Source organism: Helicoverpa zea, chromosome 13 (genome assembly GCF_022581195.2).
Source record: "Helicoverpa zea isolate HzStark_Cry1AcR chromosome 13, ilHelZeax1.1, whole genome shotgun sequence".
NCBI classification, from domain to species: domain Eukaryota; kingdom Metazoa; phylum Arthropoda; class Insecta; order Lepidoptera; family Noctuidae; genus Helicoverpa; species Helicoverpa zea.
In genome coordinates, this window is record NC_061464.1 from 9,297,251 (window position 1) to 9,313,527 (window position 16,277).

Genomic DNA, 16,277 nt, shown 5'->3' on the forward strand with positions numbered 1-16,277 from the left:
ACCTTAAACTGCTTCATGGCTAATCAGAAAATCTATGTAGCCTAGTAGACTATAATCTTAACAATATTGACCAATTTTAGCAACTATATTATTTGGCCTGTTTTGCACGATACCAAGTTTAAGTTTTATATATGGTACAAACTAGCTTTTGCCCGCGACTTCGTTCGCGTGGAATAGTGACTTCCGGCAGATTTTTGGTTTTACCCACATAGTTCCCGATCTCGCGGGATTTTTGAGAAGTTCCCGCTCCCGCAGGATTTTTGGGATAAAAACTATCCTATGTCCTTTCTCGAGTTCCAAACTATGTCTGTACCAAATTTCATCCAAATCGGCATTTTCAAGCATTTTCTTTGTAGTAAAACTTTTATTATATCAATATTAATTTTTTTACACCTTTTTACTGTTTATTTACATTTTTCTGATGGATATTCCGATGAATTAAAACAATAACATGAACCGAACACGTCTAATGACACCATTGCGCGATTAACGCCTTCTATCTACGGAGCATAGGAACAGACATTTGACCAATAGATGGCACTGTATGTCCGTAATAATTTTTTTTTTTTTTTTATTTTTTGTAATAAAAACTATCCTATGTCCTTTCTCAAGTTTCAAACTATGTCTGTACCAAATTTCACACAAATCGGTTCAGTAGTTTAGGCGTGAAGAAAAGACAGACAGACAGACAGAAAGACAGACAGACAGACAGACAGAGTTACTTTCGCATTTATAATATTAGTTTGGATTACGTATGGTACCCTTAGTAATAAAAACCAAGAAAAGTTAAACCAAGTTTAAACCTTTCAAAATGTATGGTTTTTGTAATGTTTATGAAACTTAAATCCCTGTTCATTAATACGAGTCTGAGTGGCAATAGAGAGGAAACATGGCGGCATTTAAACATCATCACATTTATGTGCATGTCATAAAATGTGGTCTAACCCCAAAGTGCCAAAGTTTTACACTCTAAATGCGGAGTCGTCAATACTACAACTACAGTATTTACTTATGTAGGTACTTTCAGAAGAACCCTTTTATCTGCGAAAAATTCAGCATCCTACGGGAATTAGATGTACCTAGTTTGAAAGTTACATGTTTTAATTCTTTAAGCGTGTAATTCCTATTTAGGAAGTCTTTCTCAACTTACTTGCACCTTTTTAAAAGCTATCAATACCTAAGTGTTTCAGTAGTTTAACTGTTCAAGTTTACCATAATGTTACAACGTTGAGTCGCAGCTGCATTATGTATTTTCTTTTTTATTACACAAACTAGATCATGCATTTTGGTCCGCCCAATTTATATAATATGTAGATGGGATCTGAAATATTCAACAAAACATTTTTTTATGAATTATGATTGTGTCTTATTTTATGTCAAGAATCATTATATCGGGTGTGTCGTTCATAATCACATTAAATGAAATGTGTTAATATACTGGTTAATACATGTCGATTAACAGAAATAAAAAAGAAATATACGTAAAAATAAAAAAAATAAAAAAATTTCAAACAAAGTAATTAGAATAAAAGTGTGCGAAAATTAGAACACCATATAAAAGTCAGTTATTACAAACAACTGAAATTCTCCCTTGAAAACTGACAGCTGTCAACTAAGCAAAACATTCGAAACTCCTAACTTTAACTCTGCTTTACACATGATGTTGTAAATTATAAAAACGAAAAATGACTCCTGTGGTTAAACTACTGAATGGATTAGGTTATTTTTTTTACAATTCGCCATAGAATATCATAAAGTATATGTGATAGGATTTAATGTGATTATGAACGACACACTCTGTATACCTTCATTTCTATCTATATCAAATCAATAATATTCTGTACCAAAAATAAAATAAGGATAATCTTTAGACAGACCTACCACCGTGAAGTAGTACAAACAATTTAGATCAAACCAACATGGCGGAAACCAGTGACCTCAAAAATGGAAAGTATCAATCTTCAGTATATTTAGGACGGCTCGGCCGACGCCAGGCGAATAAATAGGATTACACAGTTAAAGCCAAGCACTTATACAGTTTCACTATAAAAGATTACGAACCGACAAATGAAGGTTTTGTATTTCTGCAATTTTATACGTTTTAAGGTGTTATACAATCACAGATGGGTTTTTCCTACACTTACCTATATCTATTTTTTTTATAAATGCACACACACAACACAATGTTTTACATGGGTATAATGCTGACCTCTCTGGGCAACCCTTGGTAACTGGTTGTCAGATAAATATATCATCATCTCCCAAGCCTTTCCCCAACTATGTTGGGTCGGCTACCAATCTAACCAGATGCAAATGAGTACCAGTGATGTGCATGGAGGGACAGCCTATGTGACCCCTCAACCCTGTTACCTGGGCAACCCGATATTCCTTGGTAAGACTGGTTGTCAACTTTCTGGCTTCTGATTAGCTGTAACGATTGCAAAAGATGATATAATGACAAGCCTGATAAGATGATCAGCCAACGTTTATTACTATTACTTTATAGCAGTCCTTTACTTAAAACATTTTATTCTCCACAGATTGATAGAACAATACGTGTCTCAGAGCGATGTCTTAGACATTAACTGCGTGGACCCGCTCAACCGGTCGGCTCTCATAGCGGCCATAGAGAATGAGAACATCGAGCTCATCAAACTACTGCTGCAGTCTGGTATCAAGGTCAAGGTCAGTTGAACATTCAAGGTCATATTTTTTTCATTGTTCAATTTAGTTTAACAATGACATTGTCAATTATGCTAGATACCTTCTTACACAGCACGCGGAATGCGAATAAAAGTTAGCCTGTGTTTATTCCTCTAATGTAGGTCCTACCTATACCCAATTAAGTTATTATCTACTTTACCTTATACAAGTTGTACAACTCTATACAAAATAAAAAGGCCTAAGAAAGTATTGTTTCGAAAAAAATCTATGCAAAAAATTTACGGCAAAATAATATCCCCACTTCCCCTGGGAAATCATTCTGCCAATAGTTTGCATGGTCACATCGATCGTATATTTTCATAACGGACTACTTTACTAAGACTTTGCAAATGGAAATAATGGCCAAGTTTACCGAAAAGGCTAATGGAGGGCATAGAGGTTATAAGTTTTGATTTAAACATCGAACTATTTGAAATTAGAAGAAGCAACAACACCAAAAAGGCCACTGTTTTCGTCGTTTTTGACGTGACATTGACAGATGTTATGGCGCGAAATTTCTTTTGTCCCGATTGAACTACTGTTTATTTTTAACAAAATGGCTGATGTCTGACTGTCAAAATTGTTATAATAATAATAACACTTTGTCTAAAGCTTTTTAAATGTAAGATGACATTAAAATAAAGGGGCCAAGGACTTACAGTGTGTTTTACGATTATGGGTAGTAAAAAATAAAACCCATTGATGGCTTAACGAAAACATTATTTTATTGAGATTTTATAGAAGTCTGCTTATAAAACATTGTGAATATAAAACTATGATGGCGGATTTTATTTGTATATTTTAAGATTCGCTGAAGCTGAAAAATCGATAACTTTTTCTGAATTCGCTCTAAATACAAATGAGGTAATATATTTCTCATTAATAACTTTTTTATGACTTTTCGGGGTATGCCTAATGTCTGATCACGCAAATATAGATATTTAGTCTATGTGGTTAGTAAAACCCATAGATATAATATTACTAAACAAGATTGCTCACGCTCAAAATATATATTTACGAAAATGAACTCTATTCTAACGCAATAAGGTACTAAATTGGTTGCATAATACACAGAGGCAAATCCGAGCCGAGAGGGATAGTTCGAACGGAGGCTGTTTGTCTCTTTCTAACACCTTGCCAGCATAAAAAAATGTTGTGATCAAAAGTTTTGTCTTCCCAAAAACAATTGAATCACTTATATTTTTATCTTATTTTAACAATTGTAAGTCAACAAATTAATAACAATCGCATTAATTTATTCGTATTTATTATTAAAACATAAACAACATAAATTTTTATTTTGCTTTTTTTTATTTTCTAGTGGTAACCCTGAACATTCTTGGCGCGTAATCAGCATTTAAAATTTTGTTTATATTTTTTTGTATTAAATCAATTTAAACTATTAAAATGGTGAAAAAGTGTTGCGTTTCTACTTGCAAAAGTGAATCCTATGGTGGTTGCAATATATCGTTCCACAGGTTAGCTAATAATAACATTTTCGTAAACCAAACAACTAGGGTGCCCATGAATTCTTGTAACGAGTCAAAATATGGGTGATGGATTTTAAAACTGTTGTACTATTGTTATAGCTTCCCAAAAAATGAAGAAAGGCGACATAAATGGCTCAGCAGAAATACAAAAAAAACAGTCTTCACTTCGAATCTTCCTGCTTTTATACTGCTAATTTCCGCTAATTATTAAAAGCCTTTATTAGTATCTTAAGGTCACAAACTGCGTAAGTTAAAACTTCAATACTAATCTGTGTTTAATAATCTTAGCAAATTCGGATTTGTCTCACATAGCTTAATCTCATAGTCACCCTATTAGAAAGGGACAGACAGCCTCCGTACTAACTGTTTCACTCGGCTCGTTTTTTGGGTTTATATGCGCAGTCCTGTTTACTAATATTATGTCTATGGTAAAACCTAACTACCTAATTCCCGTGGTTTCGCTTCCGTCTTAAAAATAATCCGGTGTTAATGCGAAATATGATAAGGTATGTTGATTTTTGTATGTATAGGTATTTTTTTTGACATGACGCATTTTTTAGGGTTCCGTTACTCAAAAAAATTACGAATGCTTTTTGTTGTCCCCGTCTCGCATCATCTACATAAAATCCGTGATAGGATCTGCTGAAAAGCTACGTTATTCCATAAGTTGCTATTACAAATAAGTATTGTTATTATAAGCTGATAAGTATATGTATAATTAGTATTTACACCTATTTTTAGAGTACCCATTCTAATAACTTTGTTTTTTAGGTAATACTTTATAGAACCGTCATTTTCTACAAGAGAATAGTTTTACTAGTACGCTGAGGTAACTGAGTTAACCCAGCCACGGGTCGACCGCACCTAATTATATTTCTGACTACGGGAATGTTAATATTTTGTTGTGGCAATACAAACTAGTATATTTAAGTAAAGAAATCGCTTCTTGGCTAGAAAAAATACCCCCAGATATTGTTTTTTTTTTGGGGCGTTTACTAAGAAATAAAATGATAAATGGAAAAGTTGATTATTTTGACTAACATTACATTTCACGTTAACAAAAATACCATAACAATTACCTAACTTATATATGTATAATATCAATTCTACGAACCTTTCATTTAAATTCAGTCAGTCTTAATATTAATATTAATAAAGAGCCATAATTTAAAACATTAACAGCCTTACTACAAAAACTTAAACATCTGTTGAACACTTGTCTAAAAAACGGTGTGGCTGCAAAACGGACCTTAAAATCAACGTCATTATTTGAATTTTTTTTTTGAAGAAGTGTTCAACAGACATTTAAAAGTATTTGTTGTATGACGATAAAATATTTAATTCTTAAATAAAAACGTAGAAAACCGCACATAGGTCAAAAGTAATATCAATCTCGTTTCGGACAGGTTTACGAGATGAGAAACAGTTTCACGTTATTGCTGAACCTAAATCATGCCAGATCACACTAAAACGGACATCACGTAAAAAATCATATGAATTTGTGAAACGTTATCGTATGTAAATATGTTAATTTGATATATTAATATAGAAAATGTAGCTATAAGAGCCCCCAGAGTAATAGTACCCACACTACAGACTAAATGCAGTCGACCGACCCGATGTTTAAGAAAACCTTAATTCTAATCAAAGTTTTCTGTCGGTTTGATATTGACTATATAAATACCTGATCTTTGTAACGTGTGTCCCATCCATCTCCAAACTGATTTATGAGCCCAAATAAACTATGTGCTAGTCTAAATTGTCAGCCGATAGCCGGTCGATATGCTGTAGCTTCAGAAAATGTATGTAGGTATGGACTTTTCTTACGAAATTATCAGTAACATAATATGCATAAAATATTTATAATGTTCTCTGCAAATCCGTAAGAGAACGGGGCTACAGGCTGTCATCAGCCGATATTTTTCTTCGAATCTTAGTCAGCAAGGCGATGTTTGATCAGTAGTGCGCACATAGGTACCAAAGATCAGGCCGACTAAACACATTAAAGTTGGACGACATTTTAGTCTCCAGCCTGTGAAGCCTCAAAACTAAATGAAGAATAATCATACTTAATTATAAAATCTCATTTTGCTCTCGTATTGTTGAATTAAAATAATACGTTACAAGGTTCCATTGTTTATAAACCCAATTACATAGAATTAGAGGTATTTTACCTGATAGGGTAATTAGAAAGGTACACACGCCATTTGAAAATAAAAATTATGTTAGTCCTTGAAACTTTATCTTTTTAAAATATTGCTTTGTTAGAGGATCTTACTTTTATGTAGTTCAATAATTAGAATCCTTTCTAATATAAAAATGTGAAATTAAATCACTCGTGTGACTTACAACCTAAATAGATTCAGAAAAAATGTTTTTTTTCCTAAATGTATTGGGCAAAAAAAAGTTTTTTTTTTTATTAAAGAAATAATGAAAAGCACAGCTTACGAATTTTTTTTAGGTAGGTATGTCATGTACCAATGAAACATTATATTGAACTGCTTATAAAAATTAATGTACCTAACTGTGAAAACTATTCGACACAAGATTAGCCTGAAAGTAAAGTTTTTATTAAAATATAAATTAAGCTCAATAACACTTTAAAATGTTACCTCTTAATTAACACAAAACTCATAATTAGTGCTGTAGAACTTTTAAACGCACTTTGTCTTTTAAATGCGACAGTTTCGGCTCACTGAAAACAATTAACGCTACAAAGGAACTCAGGTAATTCGAAAATAAGAAAAAGGAGCCCTTATATTTTAATTAATCAATAAAATCCTTTACTCGTAATGCGTATGGCTTAATCATAATATGTATTAGGAATCCAATCATAGTAATATTGTCTGTATATCCTTCGCTACTAGAGCCTGAGTAACGACATAGGCTACCTTTTATCCGTGTGCAGAAAGAATTACCCACGGGACGCGGGGGAAAACCACTGGTAAAAGATCTTGCCATCTTTAATGATCGAAACCGTTTTTAAATGATATTAGAATGGTAGTAGTGATAGTTCTTGAATGTTATATAAGTATATGTATTTGTATTTCTACGGGCCCTAGTTGCCTGAAATAAAGTAATAAATAAAAAAAAAAAAATTTTTAATATATTGGCATATTGCGCTGACCCCAAATAAAACTGGGAACAGGGCAGGACGAAGAAGAAGAAGAAAATTAAAAACTTAATACTTTTGTTCAAATATTGATCATACACAATTGTTTTTACATGTAATAGTGATCACCAATTGTTCCCAGGATGCTCTTCTCCACGCCATCAAGGAAGAGTATGTGGAAGCTGTAGAACTGCTGCTGCAATGGGAAGAAGACAACCACGTGCCTGGAGAACCTTATGTAAGTAGCTTTTCTCCTCATCTCTTTATCTGCCTAGGCTTTTCCTTTAATGCCTGCTACAAAATAATTTATGAATGATTTGGAAGATCCACTGCAAGCGTTATAGCCCTTTTTTACCTGGTCAGTTTTACACCCTTGTTTTCTATGTCATGATTGTATTATATGTCTGAAAAATATGTATAAGAAGAAAATATGTCTTGGGTTTAACGGCATTGCGTAGCTCCTTAGTCTTGACTTTGTTATCATGAACAGACTAACATACGAAAGCAGTAATCTTTGGGAGACTATATTTACTTATCAGGGTATATCAGGTTTGAAGATCGGACCTTCTAACCTTATACATCGTGGTCATCCATCCAAATGTATGATTTGATCTACACTGATATATAGGTTATCCATAACATTTAGATATCACTTAAACCATTAGTTTTACTAAGTGGTGTTTTCTATAGCTACATATTCTCCCATAATATTGATGATGTTACAATAAATATTAGTGGTGGTCACCCGATCGTATCCACTTGCAGAAATAAAGGCATCTTGTACAGATGATACAATTAATTATATACCTACAGAGAGGTCATTGACCGCTATGTATTATGTATTCAACATCAATAAATCATATAAGTTATCCTCAACTGTGGTTGTGAAACTATACCAAAATCAGCCAAAGTAGTTTAAGTATGTAGTCATTAATTCCTGAGCTTTTATCGTAAAGGTATATTTATTTATAAAAGTTAATTTAAGAAAATATAAACATTTTGTTGGTCTTTGAGACATGGTTTCCTGAGTATTTTTTACTGGTAAACTATTGAGGAAATTTCGTTTATATGTAACAATCCAAATTACATTAGTAAGGTTAGAAAATAAGACGAAGCGCTTCTAGACAAGATACCTTTTCTTTTACCGACGTCAAAAATCATCAAATGACCCCTCCCGCTGTGGGTTAGCAGCGGAGAGGGAGTGTCAGACTCTTACTGACTAAAAACCGTCGTGTTCCGTCATAGGCCTTTTATGTACCAGGGCCGCGGTATCTCTTTCGAACAACCCGCAGCTAGACAAGATACCTGCTTATTATCCTACGCTTCATTCATTATGTTTTGACGGGGGGCCCAAACGTTAACCCAAATCAAAATGATATCTAAAATTAATGAACACACACGCTATACGTAAGTATACCTACTTATAACCGTTAAGCTACCCTTTTCATTAACATATTCTCTCCACCTCCCCACCAGAGTTGGGAGTCAGTAGACCCGTCATCAGCGACCTTCACCCCTGACATCACGCCGCTGATCCTGGCTGCTCACAGGAACCACTACGAGATCCTCAAGATCCTGCTGGATAGAGGCGCCACCCTGCCGGTGCCACACGACGTCAAGTAGGTAGAGTACTTCGACTGCATTTATTTATTTTGTACCTTTTTGAAGTACTTAGATAATATTTTTGATATTTGATGATGTAAAAATAGATGAGCTTATATTAAAAATATTACAAGACAATAATGTGTACCTACCTAATTAATAAAAAACAGTGGTATAATCTGTGTCTTTCTTCTGTTATCAAAGTTACTCCATCACTTTGATAACACAGAAAGGAGGTAAAACCAGTATCTTTTTTTGATATGGGAGTATAAAAATAACGTTTTTTTTAATTGTTAAAAAAACACTAATTAGAACCACTTATTAACGTTGCGTTGACATAAATATTTACATATGACGTCGCTTCGTTGTTGCGTACATTCGAAGTCACGTACATCGATCTTATGTACTTTACGGATACAGTACATCGGAATTTTGAACTTCAAGATTCCGTAGACATTCGTCGAAGTGTAAACATAAAAGCAAACACAATACGTAAATCATACTTGCCGTCTGAAACCAAATAACATATCTAAAGTACACAAACCTACATAACTTGAAGTAAACTACTTACTATCTTAAATTAACTCCCATTGTCTACAGATGCGGTTGTGACGAGTGCGTGAAATCCTCTCAAGAAGACTCTCTGCGTCACTCCCAGGCGAGGATCAACGCCTACCGAGCCCTTTCATCCCCGTCCCTCATCGCCCTGTCTTCTGCTGACCCTCTGCTGACTGCCTTCCAGCTGTCCTGGGAGTTGGGCCGGTTGAGCAGAATGGAGACTGAGTTTAGGGTTGAGTATAAGGTGAGTAACTGATACAAAGATTAGGCTTTTAGAAATGTATAGAAAAATTGGCAATAATTAAATAGAGGTAAGGTAAAGAAAATTATATTGTAATAGTGTGAAAAGATGTAAAAAAAAATATTTAGAAATTAATATCAGCAAAAACATGTTAATTTATAGCCTAGAACTTTTCTCAGGATTGGGATTTTTCCACTTTCTAACCTTCTAGATTCAAATACTCCCAGAAAAGTCAAAGAATTATACCTGGCTGTCTTTTTTTCTCTCAACCAAGCAGTAAGACATTGATCGTAAAAAAACCACACATCCAAATTGAAAATCCCCCTTTTTAATCCATTCAAACTCTAACTCATGATGAAAACAAAGGAAACATTCTATTCTATTTTTGGTGAATAGCAAAATAAATATTCACTCACCATTTTCTCCCTCAGGCATTACGTCAACAATGTCAAGAGTTTGCAACCTCCTTGCTAGACCACACGAGGACCTCCAAGGAGTTGGAGATCATGCTGAACTATAATCCCTGGGATGTGGACTGCTGGGAGCCGGGGGAGCGACAGACTCTTGGCAGGTTGAAGCTGGCTATCAAGTATAAGCAGAAGATGGTAAGTTATATTTAGAAGCTGTTTTTTAAATGGATGAATATTGAAATGGTGACGTACATTTTATTTAAAAGTATTGTTGAAAAAACAATGTCACATAGACTGCAAGAAAAGATCTTTTTTTCTTAAATTTTTCACAGATCCACAATAGGTATATGTTTCGCTATAAAAAAAGTCGAGTGCAAAAATCCGCTAAGAGCAAACATTATATATTAAATAACAGTTTATATTAAATTCTTGATTTTCATTTCATCCGTTTTCTTTTTTACCCATAACTCGAAATGCTTAAACCCCTTACATTTTTACACATATATAACAAGATATGAAATCAACATAAAATTATCCAGTTAGACTTTTCGCCACTAAAATACGCACAACTTTTATAATCCTGACATAAAAAGAAACGTAAATACTTGTTTTACATCCACCATTTTCGAAGCACAAGTTTATTTAGGTTTAGTACTAAAGTACGCAACCTTAGACAATGTAACCAACAGGAGTCGCCATGGGCACAAATCGGTATCGCGAAAAAGTCTGCCAATTTATACAAGAGGGTTAAAGCACAAGGCAAAAATGAAGAACAAACATAAGCATCAACTGGACTCATGTACGATCAAGGACATTAACGGTCTAGCAACTATCAAACCTTCGCAATTTTGTAGTTTAATACATTTACTAAACACAATTGATCCGCCGGTTTCGCTCATTGTAATATACGGCTAAAATAGGAACAGTAGCAAGGGGCTATTGCATTAAAATGTATGTCGGAGCGCACAATTGTTTTTTTATTGTTCTGTATTTAGCGACATACAAGCTGTTAATTACCGCGGACTGTACAAGTGTACATACATGCTCTCGTTTGAAAGGTACGGCAGCAGCGTATCCAGTTATTCAAAACTAAGTAGACGACTCACTCAGAGTATACATCTTACCTGTAGTAGCGTCGCTCCTTATTTCTCAGACCAGACACATAAGGACAAGCGCACGAAAGAAGGAAAGATGGCAGAGATGCCATAAGTAAAGGGAAGGTAGACAGGCGCCTCCTTGTAGGTCAATGTAGCGTACAGTGGGCGTGATCAGCTACTAGAACCAAAAATCAGTCTGTCAAGGATTGGTCTAGATTTATTGATGACTAGCTTTTGCCCGCGACTTCGTTCGCGTGGAATAGTGACTTCCGGCAGAAAATGTATGTCTGTACCTTTGACACAAATCGGTTCAGTAGTTTAGGCGTAGTAAGAAAAGACAGACAGACAGACAGACAAAGTTACTTTCACATTAACAATATTAGTTAGGATTTTATTTTGAAAATAATGGGCGGGTTGCATAGAAGGCGTGTAAGAGTGGAGCTAGTAGCGTTCCTCGTCCCCCGAATACAAGCATTTTGTCGCCCTACTTTCTTAAGAGATTTTGCGTTACGATATCTCTGCTAGTGATTTCGTTCTCCGTGGTCAAGACTTTGAATAGAAGCTATCGACTTTATAGTTGTTAATGTATGAGAATGGACTATCGATGTTTCGATTGAAATGTACTTTGCTGTTTGTAAATAAATTGAGTAAAACTTAAGTACATTTGTTACGCTTTTCTAGTTGTCTGATCATTTCTTATTTACTTTAAAGTCAGGTCTGAAAGTACGGCGGGTGTAAAATATTTAAACAGCAATGTATTTGCCTCTGGTTTGACTTGCATCGTATTTATAAACTTTATACTTAGATAAATAGTAAATGACTGCCTCGTTGGTCTAGTGGTCGCAAGCGCGGCTGCTGTGCTCAAGGTCTCGGGTTCGATTCCCGGGTCGGGCCGAAATAACTTTGTGGGTTTTCTTAAACTTTCACAAAGCAGCCCGTAGTCTGGAAGTTGATGATTGATTCACCCGTGCATCGGAGAGCACGTAAATGTCGGTCCTGTCGAGTGATCAGGATCTCTTTCCGGTCATCGGATTATGAGAGTGAAGGAATAGAGAGTGCGCCTGTGTCTGTGCAAATGCTTGTGCACTATAATATGTCCTGCGCAGCTAGTTGATCTCCTGAAATGAGAACAGCCGCCGAGGCCGGGAACGACCGTGGACGCCATTAGTAAATGTCGTATTTTTTTTATGACGCGTTCTTTCTCATCACCATATCCTTTATTTTTTCTGAAAACCAAATATTTTGACTGCTTAATTTACGTAAGATTTTGTTCTGAACTTACAAAAGTAGTGACGCATTTGTGTTATTATGAATGATGAAATAACATTTTCTTCAAGAAAACGTGCAAATAACTGATGGACTTGTTTACCGTGTAATGTAAAGTAAGAGCTCGCATTTTTCAGATGCATTTCCAGAAAAATGATTCATGAAAATGGAAAAATATTTTGTTATGTGGAATGTATTGAAAAAGCGCATTTATACGTTTGAATAAGTAAACGATTGTTACATTAATAGGTATTGAAATGTCTCGTTGGTCTAGCCGTCGCATAGCGCGGCGGCTGTGCACGCGGTCTCCCGTTCAATTCCCGAGTCGGGCCGAAAATGCTTTGTGGATTTTAGCATGTAAATGTCGGTCCTGCGCCTGATCTCTCTCCGGTCGTGTCGGATTGCCGTCGGGCTATGAGAGTGAAGGAATAGTGAGTGTACCTGTGTCTGCGCAAATGCTTGTGCACTATATGCGTAGTTGGCTAATCTCTTCATATGAGAGCAGTCGACAAGGCCGATATTTGACTAGAAGGACCTCATGAACTGCTTTTGAATTTATTTATTGGGACACGGGAAGGGATTTTGAATATGTTTAGTTTTCTCTTATAGGTAAATCTTCCAAAACCATTCCCTTTCAAACTTGGTAAAAGTAAATATCGCATACACATTTTAGGATGGCAGCACGCCATTTCATTAGGCATTAAGTACATTATGAGTGGTAGTCACGGGCTCTCAGTCTATTCCTGTCAAGTATGTTAAACTCTCATGTAAGAAGTTTGATAAGGGAAACAACACAAGGACAAACATCAATATATATCAATCCATCCATTATTACTAACTTTCCCGTTTATAATATTAGCAAGGAGTATGAGTGATGAGGTTGTTATAATAACTTCGCTCGTTTGGTATACGAAACCTGAACAATTTGACTAGGAATCGCGTTAAGGGTTCATCGGTTTATAAGAACTAAGTGCAAAGAACGTACCTAGTTATAAGATCATTTTGTACTTATATCGATTTTGGATTTAGATTTAAAAAGTCGCGATTGTTGATCAAAGTTTATCGCAACAATAAAGTTTATAAAGAAAGCTTCCTGGTTTCTTCTACCTGACTTCAAAATACTAAATTACTTTAAGCCATACTTACTTAATAGTATTTCAAATCGACAATAATTCGCATTGTCGTACCAAAGTCTTGGAGGTATGTTAGAGCTGTTTTTAAAATTCAGTAGCTTTGTGTACTGCATTCAATAGTTTATCCACATTCTGGAAAAAAATACTAGAAAATTTTCACGTTGTTTGCTACAATATTAGTAGTAATGCACCTTTTTTTTTTTTTTTTCCGACGTCAAAAATCATCAAATGACCCCTCCCGCTGTGGGTTAGCAGCGGTGAGGGAGTGTCAGACTCTTACTGACTAAAAACCGCCGTGTTCCGTCATAGGCCTTTTATGTACCAGGGCCGCGGCATCTCTTTCGAACAACCCGCAGCCCCGGCAGGCCTTGGCCCTGCTGGGCCCCGCTGGGGTTGCTGACATCTCTTTGAGGAGCGCGTGGAACAACGCGCGCCGTCGACACGGGTCTGTCGTCTAAGTAGACAGAGGGACGATGAGCCACCCGAACTCACCGCCCACAGACCCACGCCTACGGTGGCCGGGAGTCATCTCGCGACACCCGGCGCCCATGATGTCTACCTGGTCTAGCGCGGCGGCCGGGATGAGAGGTGCGAACTCTCTGGCGTTCCGCCTCCTCCTTCTCGAGCATGACCGCTTCGCAGAAGGAGGCGACGGCATCCCATTCCCTCTCGCCCCGGACCATGGCCTGAACCAGGGCCGGACGCGAGAGGTCGCCGCCGCCCAAAGCCTCGACGAGGACCCGGCGGTGCCCCTCCCATGCGGGGCACACCTGGACTGTGTGGTCCACCGTGTCCTCGGGGCTGTCCGCACAATGGTGACACCCGGGCGCCTCCTCACGACCGATGCGGTGCAGGTACCTCCCGAAACAACCGTGTCCGGTGAGGACCTGCGTCATGCGGTACGTGAGGGCGCCGTGACTCCTCCCGAGCCACTCCTCAAAGAGGGGACTTACCGCCACGATGGTGGCGTGCCCTAGTAGTAATGCACCTACCATGTTATCTCTGCATCACCTTAAGGTTGACTGGAGAGAATGCCCATGGCATTAAGTCCGCCTTTTTAATTGTTTGATTGCATAAAGTTAAATAAATAAATAAAAATAAATGTTTTTTTTACGTGTCACAACGATGTGTAATTCAGAAAATGATCACTTAAATACACCCACAGACATACAATCATACCATCAAGATTATCACGTTATTCTTAGTGAATTTACTCTAAAAATATTTTACCTACTTAGTATCACGCTGTGACCACTTACCACATTTCCGTTCGAAGTGAAAAATATTGAATATCAAACGCATCGTTTAAATATAACTTTATGTCGTCATACGATGACTTCATTATATTTGGGAAATGTAAATAAATATTTTGCTATATTTTTGGTTCATTTCGTTGGAATTGATTTAGTATTGACTCATCAAATGTTTTGATAATTTAGCAATATTGAGAGAACTATTTTGTGATTTGATTAATACGAAAATGGCACTATATAGCAGTCAGTGCTTCTCTGAAAACTACATGAATGATGGTCAATACGGTATTGAAGCAATCCAATGGAAAATATAGTTATTTAAGGCGACGAATTGGTCAACAATAATTCCATAACCTGCACGCGCATCTAAGGCGCCAAAAGGGGTCGGAGCGTCTGAGCGGGGCGAGGATAACAATACGCGCGCTAGCTTATAACTAAAAGTCGTAAGCGACAAAATGGTTTTGTAATTTTATTATTTAGAAATGATAATTTGATAAAAATTCCTTCTACAATTTTAAAGAGTATGTATATACTCAACTACTAAAAAAGTTAAGAGGCTTAAATCGGTCCCGTTTGCCCATAATATGTGAATCTCTTTTTAAAAAGAGGTATGTTTGATATATTTTTCTTTGTTATAAAAGTTACCTAATCATGTTTCTACGTCTAACAAAATAAGGTTTATATCATGAACTTTCAGGTAACCAAGTTGTATTTTGATCTGTTTTGTATTTACTGAGAAAAATTGAGATCCTTGGCGCCAAAAATTCCAATTCGTCCTCTTAACTTGTTCATTTCAAGAGAAGTAATTATTATAAGAAAGGCAGCTTATCGTGAAATTAATTTACTGATAGCTCTATAGATCTATTACCTCCAGCAATTTCCTTAACCAGATGGAATAGAATAGAATAGAATAGAATAGAATAGAATAGGATAGAATAGATTAGAATAGAATAGAGTAGAATAGAATAGAATAAAATAGAATATGTCGGTACAATATAAATACAGATGTTACAAAAATGCAATTGGCGATCCTTGTACATTCTACCTTAACTTAGGCATGCAAAAATAGAAACATTGATTAATTACAATAGGTTAATTACGTTAGTACATTAGGTTAATTACAATATTAAAATTGGATGTTATGAAATGTCTATTTTATCATTTATAAATTCAGAGATGGAATAATAACATTTATTTAATAAGTAGGAAGTTAACTTTTTTTTAAAGATTGACATGGGTTCATTTTTAATGCTATCTGGTATTTTGTTAAATATAATCGGGCACATACCTAAAACACTTTTCTTATACAAAGCTGTCTTATGCTCATTAACACACAAGTTGTTGGTATATTGCCTTCTTAGTGGCCTTTTCCTATTTTCTGACAATTTAGTAAAAAGATGCATATTTGATTT

At 35.8% G+C, this 16,277-nt stretch overlaps 1 protein-coding gene across 1 annotated transcript in view; it reads left to right on the forward strand.

Annotated features, from left to right (window-relative positions):
- Positions 1-16,277, forward strand: part of LOC124635863 (transient receptor potential protein) — a 38,881-nt gene that overhangs the window by 8,013 nt on the left and 14,591 nt on the right. The window contains exons 4-8 of the mRNA XM_047171811.1: positions 2,541-2,685; positions 7,448-7,543; positions 8,782-8,924; positions 9,508-9,709; positions 10,138-10,311. Of these exons, the coding sequence (XP_047027767.1) occupies positions 2,541-2,685; positions 7,448-7,543; positions 8,782-8,924; positions 9,508-9,709; positions 10,138-10,311 (760 nt within the window). The remainder of the gene's footprint in view (positions 1-2,540; positions 2,686-7,447; positions 7,544-8,781; positions 8,925-9,507; positions 9,710-10,137; positions 10,312-16,277) is intronic.